At 43.4% G+C, this 21,103-nt stretch overlaps 1 protein-coding gene across 6 annotated transcripts in view; it reads right to left on the bottom strand.

Moving 5' to 3' along the window:
* LOC106743900 (protein abrupt-like) overlaps positions 1 to 21,103 on the bottom strand; it is a 93,805-nt gene that overhangs the window by 51,946 nt on the left and 20,756 nt on the right. For all 6 annotated transcript variants that reach the window (XR_001374409.1, XR_001374408.1, XM_014618187.1 and 3 more), the window contains exons 2-3: positions 12,356 to 12,833; positions 10,524 to 11,337 (exon numbers count right to left, since the gene is read on the bottom strand). Coding sequence is in view for 4 of the 6 variants with exons in the window: in XM_014618187.1 (XP_014473673.1) it covers positions 10,524 to 10,727 (204 nt within the window). In the remaining 2 variants the exon portion in view is untranslated. The remainder of the gene's footprint in view (positions 1 to 10,523; positions 11,338 to 12,355; positions 12,834 to 21,103) is intronic.

A 21,103-nucleotide genomic window follows, 5' to 3' on the forward strand; every position in this document is an offset into this window, starting at 1 on the left:
GGGAAAAAAGCGGCTTACTCCTTATTACGATCAATTTCCGAGCTATCGCTGGCACCACTCTCGCGCGGCAGGTTTTCCCCTCCATTACCGGTGAATTACAGTGTTTATAAGCGCTGTACTTAGCGGCCGAACGAGGCGCGGGCGTGCGAGAGAACGAGACGGAGAGAGAATACGGCCGGGTAAGAAGCGAGGAGCGAGAGAGGACCTCTTCGATGAGTAATGTGCGGGATGACGTAGTCATTTAAGTCTGCATTAAGCGCCCTCGCGCGCACGTGTAACGGTGACCACGCTCCCAGTTTAAGGCGCATGTGCGCTAGATCGTGGATTGCGCTGGAGGGGGCAACCCGCGCTAGAGCGGGTAATTAAAGCGAGGTACGGACGAAAAACGTTATTTGGGGAAGCGCGAGGCGAGGCGGGGCGAGCCAAGACGAGACTTTCATTGCCTTTTAAGACGCAGTTGTTCTCGCCTCGGTAGCTGCTCCACGTACAGTCTGATCGTCGGCTACACTCTTGTAATTAGATTAATAGTTATCCACTCGCGGGAGGCTTTCACCTGACGACGAGCGTCGCGCGCCGGAAAGTTGCGGAGCACATATTTGCCCGCGATTTCTTCTCAGCTGCCGCTTGGTCTCATCAATACGGAACCCGTCCTCTCGATTGTTAAATTCGTCCTCGGGTTTTTGCTTTCATAATTTCGTTTCTCAGCTTTGAGTCGTTCCTCGTCTTGAAGAAGTAGACTGAAATGTACACGAAACGCCGTATACAAGTCCATGAAGAACGCGGTGCTAACTCGAAAACAAATTGGACACTTTTGGTCTACATTAGAAACCAGCGGATCGGAATGACGAAAATAATCGAGAAACTTACATGGAAAAGAGGAGATTTTGCTGACGCGCGGCTACTTATGATTTAGCTGAAAATGTATCGCCGCAGTTAAAACTTTCGTTACTGTCGCTGCGGGTGCAATGTCTGATATATACTGTAGTGGAACTTGTAGGTGTTCATACGTTACAACGGGAATTTAGCTAGTGTATGGACACCTAACACCTAAGTTCAACCACGGTAGACTATATACCAGATACGATACTTATACGCCTAGCAACAGTAGTTAAAGTTTTAGTTACAGCGGCGGAGCTGCGGCAGCGAAACATTTTCAGCTAAATCATGATTAGCTGCGGCAGCGGAATCTTCCCCCCCCCCCCGTGTATTTATCACGTGCGCGTTACGCAATGTCACTCTCGTGAAAATTGTATTTTTCATTTTCAACGTCGGACGTGAAAATATATCGGATATTTTTAGGATCCCGCAATGACGATTCGACTTTTCAGAAACGGGCGGTAAGAGTAAGCCGGGAATAAATCAAGCGAAAGATAGACCCCGTCGCATTCCCCCGCAAATTACATCTGAGATATCTCCCCGGAGCGATCAAAATCTCGGTGACATTAATGTTAATCCGACGCGCAAAGCTCCTCAAGTAGAAATAGACGCTACATGGCTGGCTAGCTAGGCGTTAAGGCGTCTCGCTACAGCCGCGCCTCGCGTCACACTCGCAGCCGGAAACAAACGGGCGCGCGCGCGCGCCCTCGCGTATATTTCCAGTCGCGCACGCACGCACGCTTGTGCGTACACGTACTCGCGCGCGTGCGGACTCGTAAGAGCGTCGTGACGGGCGCGCATCGATGGTAAATTTAAATACGAGCGGTCACGAGGCGGAGGAAGAGAAACATAGACGAAGTGGATGTGCACGCACGCACGCATACATTCGCTCGCTCGCTCACGCAGGCGCGCGCACACACACACGCGTGTGATATCTCAGCTGCCCTATGAGCGCCTTTAAATATAGAATATGGAGCACCTTGCCTTCCACACGACGATGGGATTGTGCAAGCGTGATTTTCTCCGGTCCTGCACTCGGCACACGTTGTTTCTAGCATTTCTTCGCGACTCACGCACTCTCTCCCGTCTCTCTTTGTGTATCCTTCGCCTCACTTCCATTCCGCTTTTATCCCCTCTCCATTTATATTTCTTACGACTTATTTCTAGCAACTTACACGCCGCCCTCCTCCCGTTTCCCCGACCGCGTACGCGCTCTTCCAAGCCTCCGCCCTGTCAACAAAATAACTACGAAGAAGCGAGACATCGCCGACGTTATCACGCTAATGATCGTGTGTGCACGCGGACAGCCTTGATAATTATTTTACGCGCGTGGCGCACGATGAATGAAGTTGACCGAATCTCTCTGTATTATTATGCAAGTTTTTCGAAGCTCCGTGAAAAAAATGCCTCGTGTATGCGCAGCGAAGGGTCGAAGATGAAAATCATCGTTCACAAAGGCATCAGCCGACTTTATCGCGCCCTTCCGCCGCTCACCATTGCGCTCCCGCGTTCTCCTTCTCTTCTATCGCGCAGTTTTAACGCTCGTACTTTCGTTAATTACCGCCGGGAAAAAACCGCCAGGGTGAGATAACGGACTTTTGTCCGCGTCTTTATCTCCGGCGCGCTCTTATTATTTTCACGCGCGCGCGTCGCGTGGGACGCTCCGACGACGTGTGTGCGCGGGCGAGCGGACAAGCGTCGCGATTAATATAGCCGTGTATACTCGTATACACGCGCGTTTTCGTCGCGTGAGATTTCGTGAACAGGATAACGAACCGTACCGCCTTCTTCTTCCAGTTCGAGCAGGAGAAACGCGTCAACAAAATACTCGTATTTTCAAGAAATTCGGGCGACCTTTTCGCACCGATGCGTTCACGTACGAAGAAAAAGGAAAAGATGAGAGAGAGGGAGGGAGAGAGGGAGAGAGAGAGGGACAATAGAAGCCGATCGCTGGATATTAGTGCGATTATTTAAGGAGCAATGTGTATGGTGAAGCGAATTTGATAAGAATTCGATGAAATTTGCGCTACGTATATATTGAAATATTATCTAATCGGTGCAATTAAAAAACGATTGACCGTTCAAGAGCAGAGATATTTGTAACTAAAGTTAATATTGTTTACACGTGTTCCTTGGGATTAGCGTGCTACATATATATATATATATATATATATATATTTAATATCTCTCTATTAAACTAAAAATATATAATATTGTAACAAAAAACTACTATTACCATTGATATTCAAGACTAATATGCAGACGTTATACACAAATTTCAAACTAATTATTGACTATTTTGTTTTGAAAATACAGTGGTATCAAGATCATAATTTATAATAATACTCGAAATATACTGAATGTACATATGCACATGTTTAAATTTATATATATATATATATATTTTGTTATTATCTATCTTTATTAGATAATTTGATGCATAAATAACATTAATAAATACAAAAAATAAAAATCAAAAATAATATTTTTGTATTTATAATATTGTGTATACATGTTTACCTCAACTTTGTTCAAAATTAATATGTATTGCTTAGGTAGTGAAATAAAAGTATAGAAACGTAATTTTGCTTAATAAATATTAAATTTATGAGTAGCTCCCTTGATGCGCTATTGAAAATACAATAAAATATTATTGAGCCTTGCAACCTTCTTAAACTACGGAAGGAATGTTCTCAACAGTGTGATAACATACGTATTGTTTTCGGCAGTGTGATAACACAATGTGAATGTTCGGATTTGCGACGTACGCGCGCGAATCAACCTTCACGTCAAACCATCATGTATCCCAATTACTAATATTAATAATCTCCACCATCCCTATCGATTATTAAATTACATATTACTTGAACCCTCCGAAATGCTGCGAAAAATATTGCCTCAAGAAAGAGGAAAAGCCTCTCGCGATTTTACGTCCTGTGTCAATGAACAGGCGATGTGCGTGAAGATCGTTGCGTCAAGAATATTAAAAAAAAAAAAGGAAAAAAAAAGAACGGATAAATAGATTGTCCATTGCGTCTCTCGTTGCGGAAAGTGTCGCGACGGAGTTGCGCAAAATTCATCGACGTTATCCGCGCACATTGATGCGATTTGAAAGAAACTTTCATATATACATAGTCGCGTTAAATCTGCGACGCGCGCGCGTCGAGATATACTTAGCCATTCATTAGCGAGTACGCGGCGCTCCAAGAAGCTGCGAAAACTCGTTAAGCCTGTTTCCATGACACTCCGATATTAATCCGCCGATCAACGTCTAACAAAGCGGAGCACGCCTTTCAGAAGCCGTCACGGCGCTAGATAACTCCGTTAACGTTCCATTAATATCCCACGGGCGGCGATGACCGTTCGAAGGAAATGAAATACTTTGTACCGGCGCGTAGAAATTAACATGACTCGCCCGCGTTCCCCTCGACTTTGCAGCAGCGCCGTAAATGTCAGTTGATCTAGTCCACGCTTTAATCATCTGATTTGCTCTCCGCTACTTTTCACTTTACTCCCTCGGCCCGCCGGCCCGGCGTAGTTCCGATTTAATTAACAGATTAGACTCTGCGCAATTAGTGTCACTCGCCGAGCCCCGCCGTGACCGTAACAAAGTCAAACTTATTCGACGTGTATCTTTCGGCGCGAAACGTAAGCTACTTTTTTCGAAGAAATCGACACAATATTCGTCGTTAAAGAGTCCCTCCCACCCTCTTTTTCTCCCAATGTGAAATCTATATCGCGAGAAACGTGAAATGTACACATAGAAAAATATTATTCCACTGCTAAGAAAAGCAATTATTCATTTTGCTTTCCTTCTTTTAAGTAATGATTATTTTTAAGCAAAAATATTGTCTTTTTTCTAACAGCCTTAAAATATGCTTATTACAAAAGTTTAGAAAAGCTCATTGTCATGTGTATTCGGAAGAATTTATTCTCTTTTCAAGATTATACAACTTTATCGCGAAGAAAAGTTAGATTCGGTTAATTTCTATAAAAAACCCGATTTTTCTTTTAACTTCCTAACAGTAATCCCAACAGTAACATGTTAGGTCTACGAGGCCCGCATTGTCTTTCGTTTACCTCTTTTTTCACGTTTTGCGTAAGACCTTATTACCCTACTTTCCTATTTCTCTTACTTATTTCAGAAAAAAAGTTGAGTCTATGCGACCACTATCTACTATTATCAGCCTGGTCGAATGAGGTAACAAGTTCCCTGGCGGCAATCTACAGTATACAAAAATAATAAATGAAAATTTGTAATAAACCTAATAATTCAGAAAAGATAAAAAAAACGCAAAGAATCAAGATTTTTACCATTTTTTTCGCGAAGCAGGCTTGAGAAACCTATAATGTTACTTCAGCGACAAGAACGCGAGTGTTAGATATTCTCAGAGACAATATTCTTGATTGAACTATCGATACTAAACTTAAGCTAGGATTCAGAATACCTTTCGAACGCTTCTGATTCTTATGGCGAGCTTGTGGTGGATTTGCGAGTGTACAAACTTATGAAATACTTGAAACAAGTAACACTTACTCGTACGTATTTTCTGCGTGTACGATGGCGGCGCGTCTCCTCGAAGACATTTCTCCTCGCGCGGGCGAATTGATATTTCGCGAGGATAAATCGGCGACGATACGGGACGTCCTATATCGGGCGGAGACCGATTCCGCTATTGCGATTTACAGGACGTCGCTTACGCGCGAAACGACGTATCGCGCGGGCATTTGTTATCGTCGAAACTCGCGCGCGCGTACAACCGCCGTTCATATTTTGGCAAATATCATTGCGGACTCGGTTCGATAACCGAGCGATTCGTCATCGACTTCTGGCCGATAGTCAAATGAACGAGTCCGTCGTAAATCGCCGCGCCTATGCACCGACGCATAAATCATCCATCGTACAGGTGCGCCTCTATCAGGACTGCTTTCGGGCGGTTTCGTTATCGTTACGTATCGGACGCGTCCTGCCAAATCAAATCGGAAAATATTTTCGGAGAAGAATACGCTCGCAACGCGAACCGAAACTGAATGAACGAGAGAGCGAGAGGGAGAGCGAACGAGCGTGGGGCGCTTATCGAGCCGCGTTAATTATCAAGCAAACGGCGGACCGATTAACGCAACGCGGTAATTAATACGGGAAATAAAATGAAAATGATATAATAAAGTGTCCAGAGTAGCGGTAAATATTCCTGGAAAAATAGCCCCGGGATAACGCTGTTGTAACGAGGCGATAGTTTGTTATTGCGATTTCTATCGAGAAGATTCGGCGCGTTTTTACGCTGCTGTCGACCGTCGGCGATACCTCGTATTTACTAGCATCTCCGGCGGAAAGTACCGTACGCAATCGTTATTCGACATTTCCTCGCCGACAAACGCACAGCGAGCTTACTATTATTGTTATCATTATTATGCCGCACGGAATTCATCCGATCTGGCGATATAATCGCTCGTATAATAAAGGAAAAAACATACATTTCGCTGTACTTTTATTTTTATCGTCGGTCACGATACTGTGAAATCTCTTTCTCTCTCTCTCTCTCTCTCTCGCGAACATGCGAGAATGGCTCGCATATAACACTGCTGGCGTCGATTACGCCTGCGATCGAGGCCATATTGACCGTAGCCTTACACGCCGGCGCTGTTTATATGCCAACAATAAGTAGGCGATCGTCGAAACCAATACGGAATCCTACGTCATCGCGCAAGTGGGCAAACAAAAAGCGGGTAATACGGTGGAACGTCTGCTTTAAAGTAGGCATAATGGTAACTGCTGTTGCTGCCTTGTTGTAAGAAGAGTGTTAATACCGGTGGACACTCTCTCTCTCTCTCTCTCTCTCTTCCGTTCTCTCTCGCTCCCTTACTTACTCTCTCTCTCTCTCTCTCTTTCTCCCTCCCTCTATCACTCCACTCACTCACTCACCCGTCGTTACAACGTGGCCGGCTGGCCTTAATGTAATTGTGTTCGGCGGTTCAAGCGATACGGCATAAAATCCTGCGCCATCGTTGTGTGTCCACGTAGCCGCGTGACGTAAGCACAGCTCGGCTGGCGTGTAAGCTTTATTAACTCGCCTCAAGTACTGGCCGACACTTAAAATCAATTAGTGGTACGCGTCAATTAGAAAGTCGGTCGCTTCACCCGACTCCGTCGCTCTTAGCGCGCGAGACGGCCGAGTAGCTCGCTCGCTCGCTCGCACGCGGAATAATTGTCGACGAGAGACATCGTTTGCCTGCTAAACGCCGTCGTGATTTCAGAACGGCCGCTGTTCGCGAACGCTTCTTTGCGCGCGGCTGGGCGCGAACTGCGAAATTTATTTGAAAGTTTAGGATGCATAAATCTCGGGGAGAGGCGTATGCAAATGCGAGGATTCGGCGAGGAGACGTCTCGTTCGCGTTGCTATTTATCGTCGCGGTATAAACGGCATGATAAACGAAGCCGGGCTACGCCCTCGACGATACTTCTCGAAGCGGTTATTAATTTTCGTTCTACTTCCACTCGAACGACGAATTCGATCCACCGATCTGAGATCTTGCCGAGGTGATCCGACGGTATTGCCGGCGGAAGTGGGCAATCTCACGGTATCCTTGTTGATAGGAGGGGCCCACAAAGGACTTCCGGTTCGATTTGCATAATAACGTGGCGTCCGAGTCGCCGTGTTACGGAGATCCACCCTTTTCTCCGCGCGCGCGAGACACCATCGATCACCACGACGACGAGTCGCGATCTTTCGTCGACTGCATCCATTTCGTGGACTTTCCCCTGATCGATTCCCACCGCCATTTCCTTGAGGTGGCGCGCTCTATTTATCGTGCTCTCGGGTGGACTTTCTTCGAGCCGGGAAGACCAATGGGGAATAATACGAGAATTCAACAGGAAGTTCGTCAAATCATGCCTTACCTTGCTTCCGCCGGCTACGTCGTATGAGAAATCGCGCGGCAAAAAGAACGCGGCGTTTCTTTCTGCATTTCATTCTACAATTACGGAAAATAATACCGATACAGCGGAAGTTGCGCAAAGGGACAATTCCTCTTGACAAAAAATGTCAATTCAGCTCACGTATATGTGTATGTACATGCAAATATAAAAGTTTCTAAATCGCATTTCATAATTAGTCGAGTAATTAATTATGCTTTTCGTACCGAGTCATTCGAGTATATGTAAAACAAAAATTAATAATGAATTATTGTCTTGAAAATTTTATTAGCGGTATAGTACATGTAGAATGTAGAATGCAGAATAAATATGGATGCCGTTTAATCAGTGTGTATACGTATATGTGTGTGTGTGTGCGTGTGTGCGTGTGTGCGTGGCAAAATGTGGGAGAAGCGAAATTACAATCGCTCACGCTGATTTTACGACGATCTGTAACGTATGAGATTTATGAGGCAAGAACCGGTCTGCTGCTAGCCTCGCGCATTTGTTCAAATCAATTAAAGTATATAATTACTGGCGGAGTTATTATAATTTGCGATTGCGGTAACGTGCGCGGAACAAGATTCTCGCGTTACTTTCATCCACCTGCGCGCTACCTTACGTGCTCGACAGAAGCGCGCTGCTGTCCGAAGACTAGTTTCTGCCGGGACGCGAATCCGGCGAAATACAGAATAGTCGTAGGGCGCAAAATTGCTTTAATTGATAATTTCATGCGTTTTAGCGATTCAATTCAGTTTCACAGCCGCCCGGCAATGTTGAATTACGAATGCATTACGCAAAATACATTATTTATCGTAGTCGCTAAATGCGTTAACATAGCAACTGTAAAATTAATATCTTTTTAAATTGACAATTTTCGGTAATACGTTGCAATGAAAGGTTACGAGATAACAGTCGTGTGCTACCTCTACATTTCTGCCGACCGAGATATCGGGGGACACAGGAAACCGCGACTTGCGAATTCTTTGTGGTATGTCGCGGTATCTGCTTTTTATCTACCCTACCTCGTCAGAAAATACCTGCCTTTCCTCTGATTTTCTTTTGTTCCCTCCCTCTCGGCAATTTGCATCTAACTTACCCACCCAAGCGGCATAAAACTTCTCTCTGACCCTTGTTGAAACCGTGACATCGAAAAATCGCGTCCCCTATCATTTGTTCGCGTGAACTACGCGGACCTGCCAAATGCTAACGGTAAAAACGACGATGGTTGGCGTGATATTTATGGAATATCTCGATCTTAATTACAAACTGGAAAATGTCAGAGCACGTGCGACAATAGGCGTTTCAAGACCTTGTTTGCTTAAGAAGAAAGAATATCGTTCTTCCTTTCTCGCAATAAAACTACGTGCGATTAAACATACCATTTTAATCATGTTAATGTTAATTAATAATGCTAAGCAAAAAGTGTGAAGAATATCTACATTGGCTGCATTTAAACGTATTAATTCTGAATCTAATCGCAATAATCACAATAATATCGATGTTATAACTGAAAATTAGGGAAACCGATAAATATGAAACTACGTTCATTTTGATCTTCATATTATTTTATAAATTGAAAATATATCAGTTAAGGTACTTCTACATGGTTATTCTTACATTTATGGTAAGATATGCAGTACGATAAAATATTATCATACGATGATATTGTTTGGGGTTCGTTTATATAAATTTACATAAATAATATTTATCTATTCTATTTTATTATCAGCCTTATACCTCGGCAATATGTTTGCAAATTTGCACGTGTTACTCGTGTGAAAGATCTTAATATAGAATATCGAAGCGCAAATGAAACGCCGGCGTCACTGACTATCCCCATTAACCATCCAAGATTAGCGGCCAGTCTTGAGGTAGAAATTATTACTGGAGCGACTAAACTTAATGATATACCATTCTAAATTCGAGCCGGCATGACGCATTCGTCGTCATCAATAAATGACGTGTCACATTTAAATTTGACACGTGCGTTGTATCGAGAGACGTTATCGAGCGCAGACATTCGGAAACACGTTTGTAAAAAATGACGAAGCAAAATAGCAATTTTATGGTCGTAAAAGTAGATACTGAACGATTCTCTCTTTATATATTAACAAAATTAAACAATTCTTTATGTGTCGTTCTGCGATAAGAAAAAAAATTGTCTTTCGAAAGAGCTGTTGAGTCAGGATCATAAAAATGCAGAATAAAATTTACATTCTGTCGAATAAGCCATAACGTAAATGCTCTTAAAAAAAAGAAGGAAGATATCAGTTTCCGCGAGTAAAAAGTGTAAATATGTACTGCGGTTTGCGATTATCAGCTTGATTTCGTTACGCCACCGCAATATTACTGCACGCACATTGTGTCATGTACGACCTTGACTCGACTTTCCTACTTTACGATCGAATTACACATCACTCTCGTACACGTGCAGCTGACCGGTGAGAAATATTATTTCTCTCATCGTCATTTAACGAAAATTCTCGTCGCTGAGCTTGCAGAAGTTTTTGCAAGATTCCACTGGCAAGCTAAATGGTCGACGATCGGAGCGCAATCTTGGATGAGGCGAAAATGATATCCGTACGATCTCTAAATGTAAACGTCATTTCCATGCGCGCTGCAATTCACTCGCAGGATCGCTCGAATTTACATGGAGGGATGACGCAAGTCTCCGCGAGATATCGCCCAGTGACAGTTTCGTCTGCGATTACAAAATGAAAAGCATACTGACCTTGAGCAATCTCCGGAAGTACGGGCTGCATGCCGAGAGAACGACCTTGTGCGCGGTGAAGCTACTACTGTCGCAGGCAAGCGTGACGTCTACGAAGTCTTCCTCGTCCCTCAGATTCCGGAATGTGCTCAGAATACTCGAATGGAAGTCGTTCCACCTGAGTGAGTACTGCTGCTCGCCGCTCGACGATGAAGAGGCCGCCATGGCGTCCGTCCCCTCGGGACCCACGGCCGAGGGCACCAGAGGTGCTATCGTGCTCACTCTGGCACTCCACGAGAACACCCTCTCACTTCACTTCGTCTCCTCACCCTTTCACTCGGTTTCACGTTCCGCTTCTCCTCGAAGACTCCGAGCGAGCAACCTTGGAGCCGCGCGATCAAAACGTCAAACGCTGTAGGCCAAGCGTTGTGGTGGGTGTGAACTCGTCGTATTACCGTAAACGCCCGACGCGCTTCAAGTTAAGCCCGTCAGTGTGACGTTGTTGATGATGCGCCGACGTGAACGGCCGATTGGCCGATTATTTGTTCAACACACCGTTATCTTTATCTCCGAGGGATTAATCGATGCTCGATATCCAGGACAAACCGAATCTCTTTTATGCGGCGGCAGCTGTTGTTCAACCGACCACCCGAAGTGATTGCCAAAATGAAAGTCGCTCGTCAGATACAAAGGTACACTGCGTTGATACACTGCATTGGTTGATTCCATAGTACTTGCGTCATGACTGAAAGGTACCTGAAAGCGGTACCTGAAAACGCTGAACCGGAGACAACGAGATGTGACGGCTGGCGGACGGCGTCTCCTTTCGTCGTCCCTGGAAGTGACAGTGCCCCTTAATTTCGTTCAACTCAAATTGCTTTAACAAATTTACAATTTGTCGCTAAATAAACTACACCAAGTTTTCATTGTGCGTGTACAGAGTGATATTTATGGAATGCTCGTTGATCGTTCTTCAGAAACGTCAATGCGGAAACATTAAATTCAAGATGGCGTTAAGAGTAGCCGGATTTATCATAATTTACGCGTTGCGTATGATACGACTGATAACTCATGCATATAGGTTGATGAAACTTTTATGCGGATTCCGGGAATCAAAGATTACATTTTTAATGGCCAGTGACTGGCCAATTGTCCATGAAAATTTGAATATGTAATTCGTAACGAACACATTATGCGTTACATTTTTGATATCGGATTCATCGGAGACGATTAAAATTTAAATTTTAATGCGCCGTTCGTAATGGACAAATTAAGCATTATCTTGCCAATGTAAAACTCGCAGCTAATGGAATTGTGCAATCGACCTTAGCACGCGCAATCGCGTCCAATATAAAATATTTTTACGTTTATTTCGTTAACCTTTCCTGCTGAATGCTGTTTATGCCGAAATCATAAAAGCCGCCGAAAGCTTCCGATAAAAATAGCGACCGATTTACCGAGCATATTATTATACTCGTCGTAGTGTAAATTTCGCGGCGATTGAAAAAAAAAAAACGCATTAATTTAAGACGCTTAGGAATGTTCTGATTAATAGCCAAGTAAATAAGTATCTCGTAAAGTGTTTTAAAGTCAACGTATATCTGCGTTACTGCAGAATCTTATCCAGGAAGATTGATTGCCTACGATCTCAATACGATATTAATTTTTTAACGTCTACGAAACTTTACGATGATTTACAAGAGGAAACAGATTTATATAGTAAACATCACGTGAACGAATATGATGCAGCACAAATAACGCATGAATAAATAGTGACTCCTATTTCTTTCATTTCCTCTCCGTTAATATTAAATCGACGATAAAACTGACGAAAATAATAATTGATAACTCACGTATTGTCGACCGAGTAAAGTCGAAAAACTCTGTTGTTTTCCTCCACTTGAAATTGACTCTTCTGCTCCAGCACTCGCAATAGGTCCCTGACACGGGTATTATTTACTCCCGCGTATATAAGAATTATTTGCAAGTGGGGATTAATGCGATTGCTCGGTCCTTCCACGATCGCCCTTCCGTCTTGTGCTGTCGGCCCGACATCCGGTAGCGGAAAGTGGACTGCCGAAATTGGAAGTCCCTATCCGCGCTTTCTCGCACCTTACACTGCCCCTTCGTTCTGGGTTACACTCGTCTTCCGTTCTTGATTGCTCGCTACCACCTATTGAATCACCTCGGCTCGTGCCTGTATCCGTGTTTTTCATGCCCTTTCTCACCCTCTGCTTACTTTTCCTTCACTTTTCTACGTCTTCTGCTCGTTGCCCTTTTCTCCCCCGTTTCTCCCCCTTCTCGCTCCGTTTTCAAGCCGTGCTCCTCTGCCTGTAATCATCAGACAAACAATAGACGTGAATAAATTGATTCACATACACAGATTCTATGTTCTGGGATTCTGAATCTGGGACGGTTTGATTCGCAGTTCATGAATTTCGGCTTATTCTCTTCTATTTATTTATTTAAATGTTGACTTCGTTAGTGAAAATAGCTGTCTCTCGCTTTTATGATATTATATTTATAATAATGTAGAACGTGCATTTTGTGTGAGACGAATTTATTAGAGAAAGTAGTATTATGGCCCTCCTTAATATCCCGCCTTAGGTAACGAATTCTAACGATTACTTTACGAAATCATTTATTTAGTAGTCTGTCGTTATGTAGAGGCGTTAACATGCCAATACAAAACAGCTGATATTTGTTATAACGCATATTTATTTTCGAGCATTTAGAAACGTTTTCAAGGTAGAACTTTAGCATTTAATTATACATATTTCTTCATTTTTCTTAAACTTGGGCGTATTATAACACAAATATATATATACATTTAAATATTTTGTTCGTTATTTAATACCTCATTCCGCTATACACATTTCGAATTATATGAGATCAAACGATAAACATAGCACTTTGCTAATTTGCCCCCCCCCCCAACTAAAAATAGATTTAATATGGCCTCTATTTCGAAGCCTCTTTTTATGTCGAAGTAGTTATTCGATAAATCAATAATTCAAGTTAAGTTTAAAAGTCTATTCGTCTTATATAAGTTGCCTTCTTGGTAGTTTCTACCTTCTGAAGAGTAAGTCAATATCTATATTAAAAATTCAAGGTTACATTCATTGCTGTTCCTTCCGAAAGTTTATTTTGAATAAATATATAAATTTGTAACAAAACAGTTTTTTCTTTTTAAACAAAATCAATCCTTTTCATCTATTTTAGTGGGAGATCACATTGCCACCTTTATTTCTCTTCGACCCATTTTGCAATGTCGTCATATTTTCATAATTAACATCCTAACTAAAAAATATTCCATAACATTGAGCTTAGAGTTGATTGAACAACACTACGACGAACGCGATCGTTGAGTTTTCAATGAATAATATTGATTATTGACAAAGTGATTGTGCGGAAATAAAATATAAATGTGGGGTGATAATACCACCTTCTCCTCCAGTTAATTATAGAACAGCAGACCGAAATAGTGATTGTTAATATCACGAGCGACAAACTACTAACGAACGAACAAGACAAACATAAAAGGTGTTAGTCTTTAATTCCACAAAGGGTTGGGGAAGGAACGGTCGATGAGACGCGAGCGGTACCCTTTGCGAGGCGGCTATATTCGCTGATAGCAACCGGTTCGTCGCTCGCAAAAATACCTCGCAACGGAATCTCTCAAACGTCACCTGGTTTACGATCGTTTTATCCGCGCGCCGCGCCTTCGCACGGCCGAAATGTCCCGCGGTACTCCCGATTTTTCAGCGCTTTTACTGGCGTCGCGACACTTAATGCGCGGCTGGATGCACACGCGTTATGCGTTGCCCGCGCTCGGCCGGTGATATACGGCCAATAACGGGACGAAATAGGAATCCACGGGGCCCGCAATCGAGCAAATGAGCGATCCGGAAAGACTATTCCATCGGAATAGTTTGACGAAGGCTCATTTAACGTCGCCTGTCGATCGTAAATGGCGTAAAAATATTTTGCGCAACCCACGGTATTCCCGTCGCTCTCGCTGAACATTGAATTAGGAAAATATTGCCGCTTGCCGGCTTGCTTTGGACATTTCATGGTTTGATTTTGCGGAAAATGATCTTAATAAGGGGATCACCTTGCGGGTATTTTTCGAGCTGTCTTGTATAGCGAAATTTTCATTACCGCGCTACGTATATTTTAGGTAACTCGACGATCGATGAGACTTCAAAATTCCCGACGAGAGAGGCCTTCGAGCTTCGAAATTAATTAAGTCGAGATCGCGCGTGACAAGCTTGAAGCTTGAACGATACCACGCAGGTTCAGAGCACGCGTTCGCACGAGTGCCGTGGACGGAAGAATTTCCGAGAAGCTACGCACACATAAAAAAATCCCAACTAGTATCAAATATTTCCGATGAAGTATTTAAACGCATGTGCGCGCACGGCCGCGATTATCGGCCGATTGTACGGCGACGAAATACGGCGATAAGAAACTTGCGCAATTGCGCCGTACGCGGAAGAGCAACCGAGCTGTATTTTTCGTTTACAAACACCTTTAATCGTAAATCATTCGTCTTTACGATCGGCAGTAAATGGTTCTTTCCACTGTGCCATCGATTACCACAATGTAAGCGTGACGCCCGTCGCATCGCCGTCTCTAACTTCGCCGTGCTGCTTCGTTCGATTATCGCTAGATTATCATGCGTCACCAATTGACCGTGCGGATTTGAATCCGACTTCCTCTCCTTGCGACGCATACGTGTACATACATACGAATTATGTCTCATCTGATACCAGTATGCTGATTCTCGGTGAATAATTTATCGAACGGGCACAATTTCCCGTTCGGGCCGGCAGTGTCGTGTAATACTTCCTGCGAAGTAACACAGAAAACAAAAGAATCGCAGAATCAAGTAAACATAATTACCTGTTTTTCAATCTCTTAAATTAAGTAATACTTTTATCAATTTAAATATATTTTAACAGCTTGTAGTAAATACTTGCTTCAAAGCAAGTAATATCTTAATTTGTAAATGAATCATCGAATGTATACAAAATGATTCTAAATTCGAGAGATTATTTATTAGAATCATGCAATATTTCTTTTCCACTGAAGAAATCGAATGGTTTTGAGCTTCGATTTTTCTGTCCAATATTTTCTAGAAATGAAATCTGATTTTCTTAATATTATAAACACAACATTTGTCGAAATTGTTTCAACACAGAAGCACAGAAGTAAATGTCTACTTATACGAAGGAAATATTGTATATAGGGTGTTAAAAAAAAAAACATTCAATATTTATATGGCAGGTAATACACACTACGATGAATAAAAAATTCTTAGTAAACATAGGTCGAAAGCTCAATCATTTCTGAAATATAAACATTTTTGTATGCCAGCATCATGATTTACTCGCTGGCTTCTACGTGCCGCAAAAGATTCAATTAATCCTATTCCCTAGATATAGTGACATCGGAAATTTCCAATAAGATGCATCATCATTTCTGAATGCAGACCGACGCAAAGCAGCAGTCATGATATATAAACATACAGAAGTGATACGCCTATTGGAAATTTTCAATGTCACCGTGTCTAGGGAATGAGACAGCATTGGTGCACCAACCGAGAGCGCGATAGAGCGTACATTATAAGTGGGAAAATTCGGATTCACCGAAAAGTGATCTGTGCCCGGAGTTGACGGGCCGTAATTTCCGCGTCTCATAAATATAGTAGCCGACACCGTTCTAACGCTGGTGCACGGCGGAATTTGTTAAATTGTTCGCTACTGCATTCGCGCGACATGGTTTCGACGAAAAGCACCCGCTAAAATATGATAACATTAAGCTTATAATACTGTCGGGGAACATAAAATCTTAACACAGCCGCTGTACTTTACGCGGCAATTCATTTACAAGTCGGCGGGGATAAACGTAGAATTTATGCACCGTTCGCCGAGATGCACAATGGTCTCTCTCTCTCTCTCCTCCCCTCTCTTTCTATCTCGCGTTTTACGTTCGCCAATTTAGACTCTATTAGGTGAAGTTCGTGACGTCGCGCGATGCTTATCGGCCGATTCAGGAGAACGTAAAGCTTGACCGTGCAGTGTACGTACGGCCGCCTTCGCGCGGCTTTAATTACGAATATGGCTCGATCCCGTTGATAGCGACCGCGTTGTTTGCGCGTATATGGTAACGCTTGTTAAACAAGCGGCCCCGAGAAGTGGCCCCGAAGTGGAAATATCACGGGTTAACGTATGAGCGAAAAAGTCGCGTCGACCACGTAATGCAATTTCAGAGCGCGCGTATGTCGGGAATCGAAAGCGCATAAGCCCGTAGCAATTACGCATTACGAAACTGCCGTGTAACGACTCCGGCTTCGGAAAACGCCCATGAGTCGCCGTCGATCAGTAATCTGCTCGGGAAAAATATTGAAGTTGATGATAATCACTACCTGAATATATACATCAATGTGATATCGCGGAAAAACACGACTTTAATATTGATCGCTCGAAGTTTCGCTCAACGCGCAACAGAATATAATTGCCGCAAATGTAGCTTACGTCGCTCGCGCATACTGTTGAAATATAAATCCCGAGCCAAGCTGGTTTCATCAGGTCGCTTGAAGTTGATAATTGCCGACAAAAAATGAAACTTTCTCCGGTGAGAAACAAACACGGGGTTGTGTTTTGTCAACAGCGTCACATATGTGCGATGGTAAACATTTTGCGTCCTATGTCCACATTACCAAACCAAGCCTGTTTTTCATAATTATACGCAAAAATATATTACGAGGTGGTCGGTGGACAGTCTTCCGCGTAAACCCTGGCAGCGAAAGTTCCGTACACAAGAAGAAAGGAAAAAAAAAAAGAAAGAACGTATCATTGGACGTAATAATCTTCAGTTGGAAGCTCTTCGAAGCAAAGTCGAAATTTTTATACTACTTGGACGCTCTTAAAGATAGTTTGCGTCTACTTAGATCGCCTGTAGACTAATGAGAACCTACTTCGACGATAATGATACTATAACGATACTATTAACTTCACTCTCTTGTACCTTCGATTTTAAAGATTTCATTTTAACGCCGTCTTGAACAACCTATTTCGACGCTGAAACCAGCGAAAAGGCAAATTTAAGGCGTCATTAAGGCTTAAAATAGGAATGAATTGTATTATTAAAATTGTATTTGAACCTATTTTGCTATCTCTTATCTCCTATCGGTGTCGTAGAATTAAAGGTTCAACACAGAGCCGAAATTTCGACTCGGGCAGACGCATTTCTCTACCAACCATGGCACGGTCGACGTTGCATCTTGTGGTTAAAGTAGCGGCGACATATCGGGCATCCGAAGTGCGGCCGCGAACGGTTACACATTACGAAACAGTTATAACGATCGCAGTTTCACAAGCGCATTCCTAGAAAGCGTTGCAACCCGCGGAACTCGCTTTATCTTTCCACCTATGACCAAATCCGAACCCCGCAAACTTCACCCCGCGCGCGGCTCGCGCCTTCCTACGACAAAGTGAACCGATATTTAACAGGAACGCTAATCACAGCTCGCTACTGCCGACACCGCGAAGCCATACAATCTCGTATTGTTGCCTCGCGCACGCTCCGCTCGCGCGAGTCGAATACGCGCGTGAACCACCTAATAGCGGACAATTAAGTGCTAATGAATACGATTTTTCGAAACGAACTTAGCCGGTCTGAATATGCGCATTAATCTAATGGAAGAGGGAAGTCAAGATTATGCAAACGTAGAGACATAAGAATAATTACTGCTCCACTAGAAGTACATTAGTTCTCCCCCCCCCCCCCCCNTCTCTCTCTCTTTCGCTTTTCTCTCGGCTCACTTGAATTCTGAGCCTCTCACGATGAGCGTTGCTTCATCCGAGTCAAAATTTCCAAATCTACATTAAGTCTTAAAACGGAGAAAATGGAAATAAGTTCCCATTTGTAGCGTCAAAGGAGCACAATAAGTCTGGTACAATAAGAATTGAGACTTCCAGAGCCTACATTTTAATTCTACATCGAGTCTTCAAGTGGAGAAAACGGCGATAACTTCCCGTTCGTAGCGTCAAAGAGGTATGATGGAAAACCTTTGATCGACGACTTAATGGCAGAAACAAACCGGACTTAATGTGGAACTAAAATTTCGACTCGGGCGTGTTCGAATTTTGTCTCTCGCCTTTGGCCGAGAGAGCGCGAATGGAAAACATTTTCAATTTCGACTGACACCCGCCGGAACGACGGGTTCCAATTCTCACGACTGCGTGCGTAATAACCGTGAAATGTTTTTCGGACTTGCGTGTCGCGCGCGCGCAATTGCAAAACCGCGCGCGGTCGAGAAAACACTCCGGTACAAAAACGCAATTTCCACACAATCGTGTGTTTACACGAGGCAGGTGGTGAAGAAGTAAGTTACATTCTCGCTGTCTGACTGGCGCGTGTTTTTAGGTCAGGTGTTTACCGGGCGTACGAATGTGTGTAAAATCGCAACTGCCGCGACGTAAAACACGAACACGTAACGAACGAGCGCCGGTGTATGTGCCGCCGGCATTCTCCATTGTGTTGCATGAATGAACTACGCCGTTCGCGAATATATTTCGACCGATCGATCGGCACCGGTAGCGTCCAAGCTGTTTCCAACGCGTCGGCATCGACGCGCAAATAATTCTGGCGTCTGCGGTGCCGGCTGCGCTTCGTGTGTCCGTCGCCAATGTTTATTCGGCAGCTAATATATCCACGGGCGAAATCGCGGATTCAATTTGAAGAGTGGAACGTTTGCACGCGATTTCGACTTATGCACGAAGGAAAAAAAAAAGAGATTGGTCGTTTAACATGCACTGAAAAATGGGCTTGGTCGGATCTGCCTGGTAATAGACGACCGAACGTGTTTTGGTTTGACTCGTGAGAACTAGACATTTTGTTTCCCCCCAACCAAATCGCGGTTTGGTTGCCCATTGTCAGGTAGATGCAATCAAATTCATTTCTCAGTATGACAATGAACGAACAAACCAAACGCATTTTGGTTGCGGGAGACAGAATTTCTTGTTCTCGTGAACGAAATTCGGCTCTTAAGAAGGAGAAAATCTCTCTTCTCCGATCAAAGTGCGTTTAGCTTGTTCATTGTCACGTTAATTCGGCCAATCCCTTTTCTACGTGTGTTTCGTTGCGACCAGACTGAGACCGATCGCCATCAGTGATAAAACGGTAGATTAGAGAAACAAGTTCGTTCAGGGCCAAGGTGTCCGGGATTCTACGGAACAAGGTCGGCGACGATAAGCGACAGCGGGGAGGCACCAAAAGTTCATAATGTATTACCACCAAGGAGAGTATACGTCTTCCCGTTATTCAAGAATTTTCTAGTTTACTCGTCTGTTTCAATCTCTATGAGATCTATGAGATTTTTCGCCGGGAAGACCTCGTTGCTGACACTTTGCGTGTAACTTCAAAGTTGGAAATAACTTTAACGTAGAACCATACATTCTGCATATGTATAAGAGATTCAAAAGAAATCAGCACGTGAGTACTCCGTGTGGAAGGTGCAAAAATTCGAAGAAATTACTAATTCAATTTGCATTGGTCGAGAGAAAATATCGTTTTGCTGTATATGCCCGAGTCGAAATTTCAGTTTAATATTGAGCCTAAAATGGAAAAAAACAGCGACAACTCCTCATTTCTAACTGCAAATGGAAAGTGATTGCCCTTTTCTACGTTTCAGACTTAATGTAAAACTTAAATTTCGCCGCGGGTTGTTTCGTACATTTCCGAGATGTCGCAGCGTCCAACTCCTCGAGACTTTTAATCTCACATTTTCACGTCTTTCGAAGAACGTCCAAGTATAAATGCATACTGGAGGAAAACCGAGAATCATCGTAGAGTTTTTCAGATATGCATCTGAACACGCGCGCAATACGACATTGAGCGCTTTATTAATTGCGACGCTTAGAATCAATTACAGTGCGTTTATCACCTTCAGTGGCTGGAAAGTCGTGAGTCTTTGAGTATTACACTTGCATCTTTTTTTTTGTCTATCATCAGCAGCGCTTTGCATTTTGTGTACGACATGTATGCACAAAGAAATATTCTGTGCGCACAAAAAAAGCGCGCGATCTGCATACGTCGTTAGGAATGATCGATGAACCGGCGATAAACCAGCGGCTGTCATTAACGCAGCCGCTTTTTGCGCGCGCAAACGCGAGCGAGTGCGCTCGCGAGCGCAACACGCCGCGCTTCTCCTTGCCGAATTTTTGCGCGATTCCACCGGCTGCACCACTGAAATTCGCCGCGAAAGAAGTAACGAAATCGACGAATGAATGCCCGCAAGTCATTTGCAAATTTGCCAATTTAATCCCTCATACATTATTTATCACCCTTAACGATTTTTTCCCGTTGTTTCTCTTGTACTTTTTACAGAGTGATATATTCTCCCGCGTTGCCGCTTTGACGAAGTATTAGTTTAACAACAAATAGTTAAGCGGACAGGTCGAATTAATCGGATCTTCAAGCGCTCGCCTTCCATCGGAAATTGAACCGATATGTTCGCGTCTCCCGTATGAAACGAGTCCGCCGCAATTTTTCTAAGAGATTCCAATTTGTCATCTGTTTCCCTCTTTACTTCT

This window comes from Dinoponera quadriceps, unplaced genomic scaffold (genome assembly GCF_001313825.1).
Source record: "Dinoponera quadriceps isolate SergipeBrazil2010 unplaced genomic scaffold, ASM131382v1 scaffold1070, whole genome shotgun sequence".
Taxonomy (NCBI): Eukaryota; Metazoa; Arthropoda; class Insecta; order Hymenoptera; family Formicidae; genus Dinoponera; species Dinoponera quadriceps.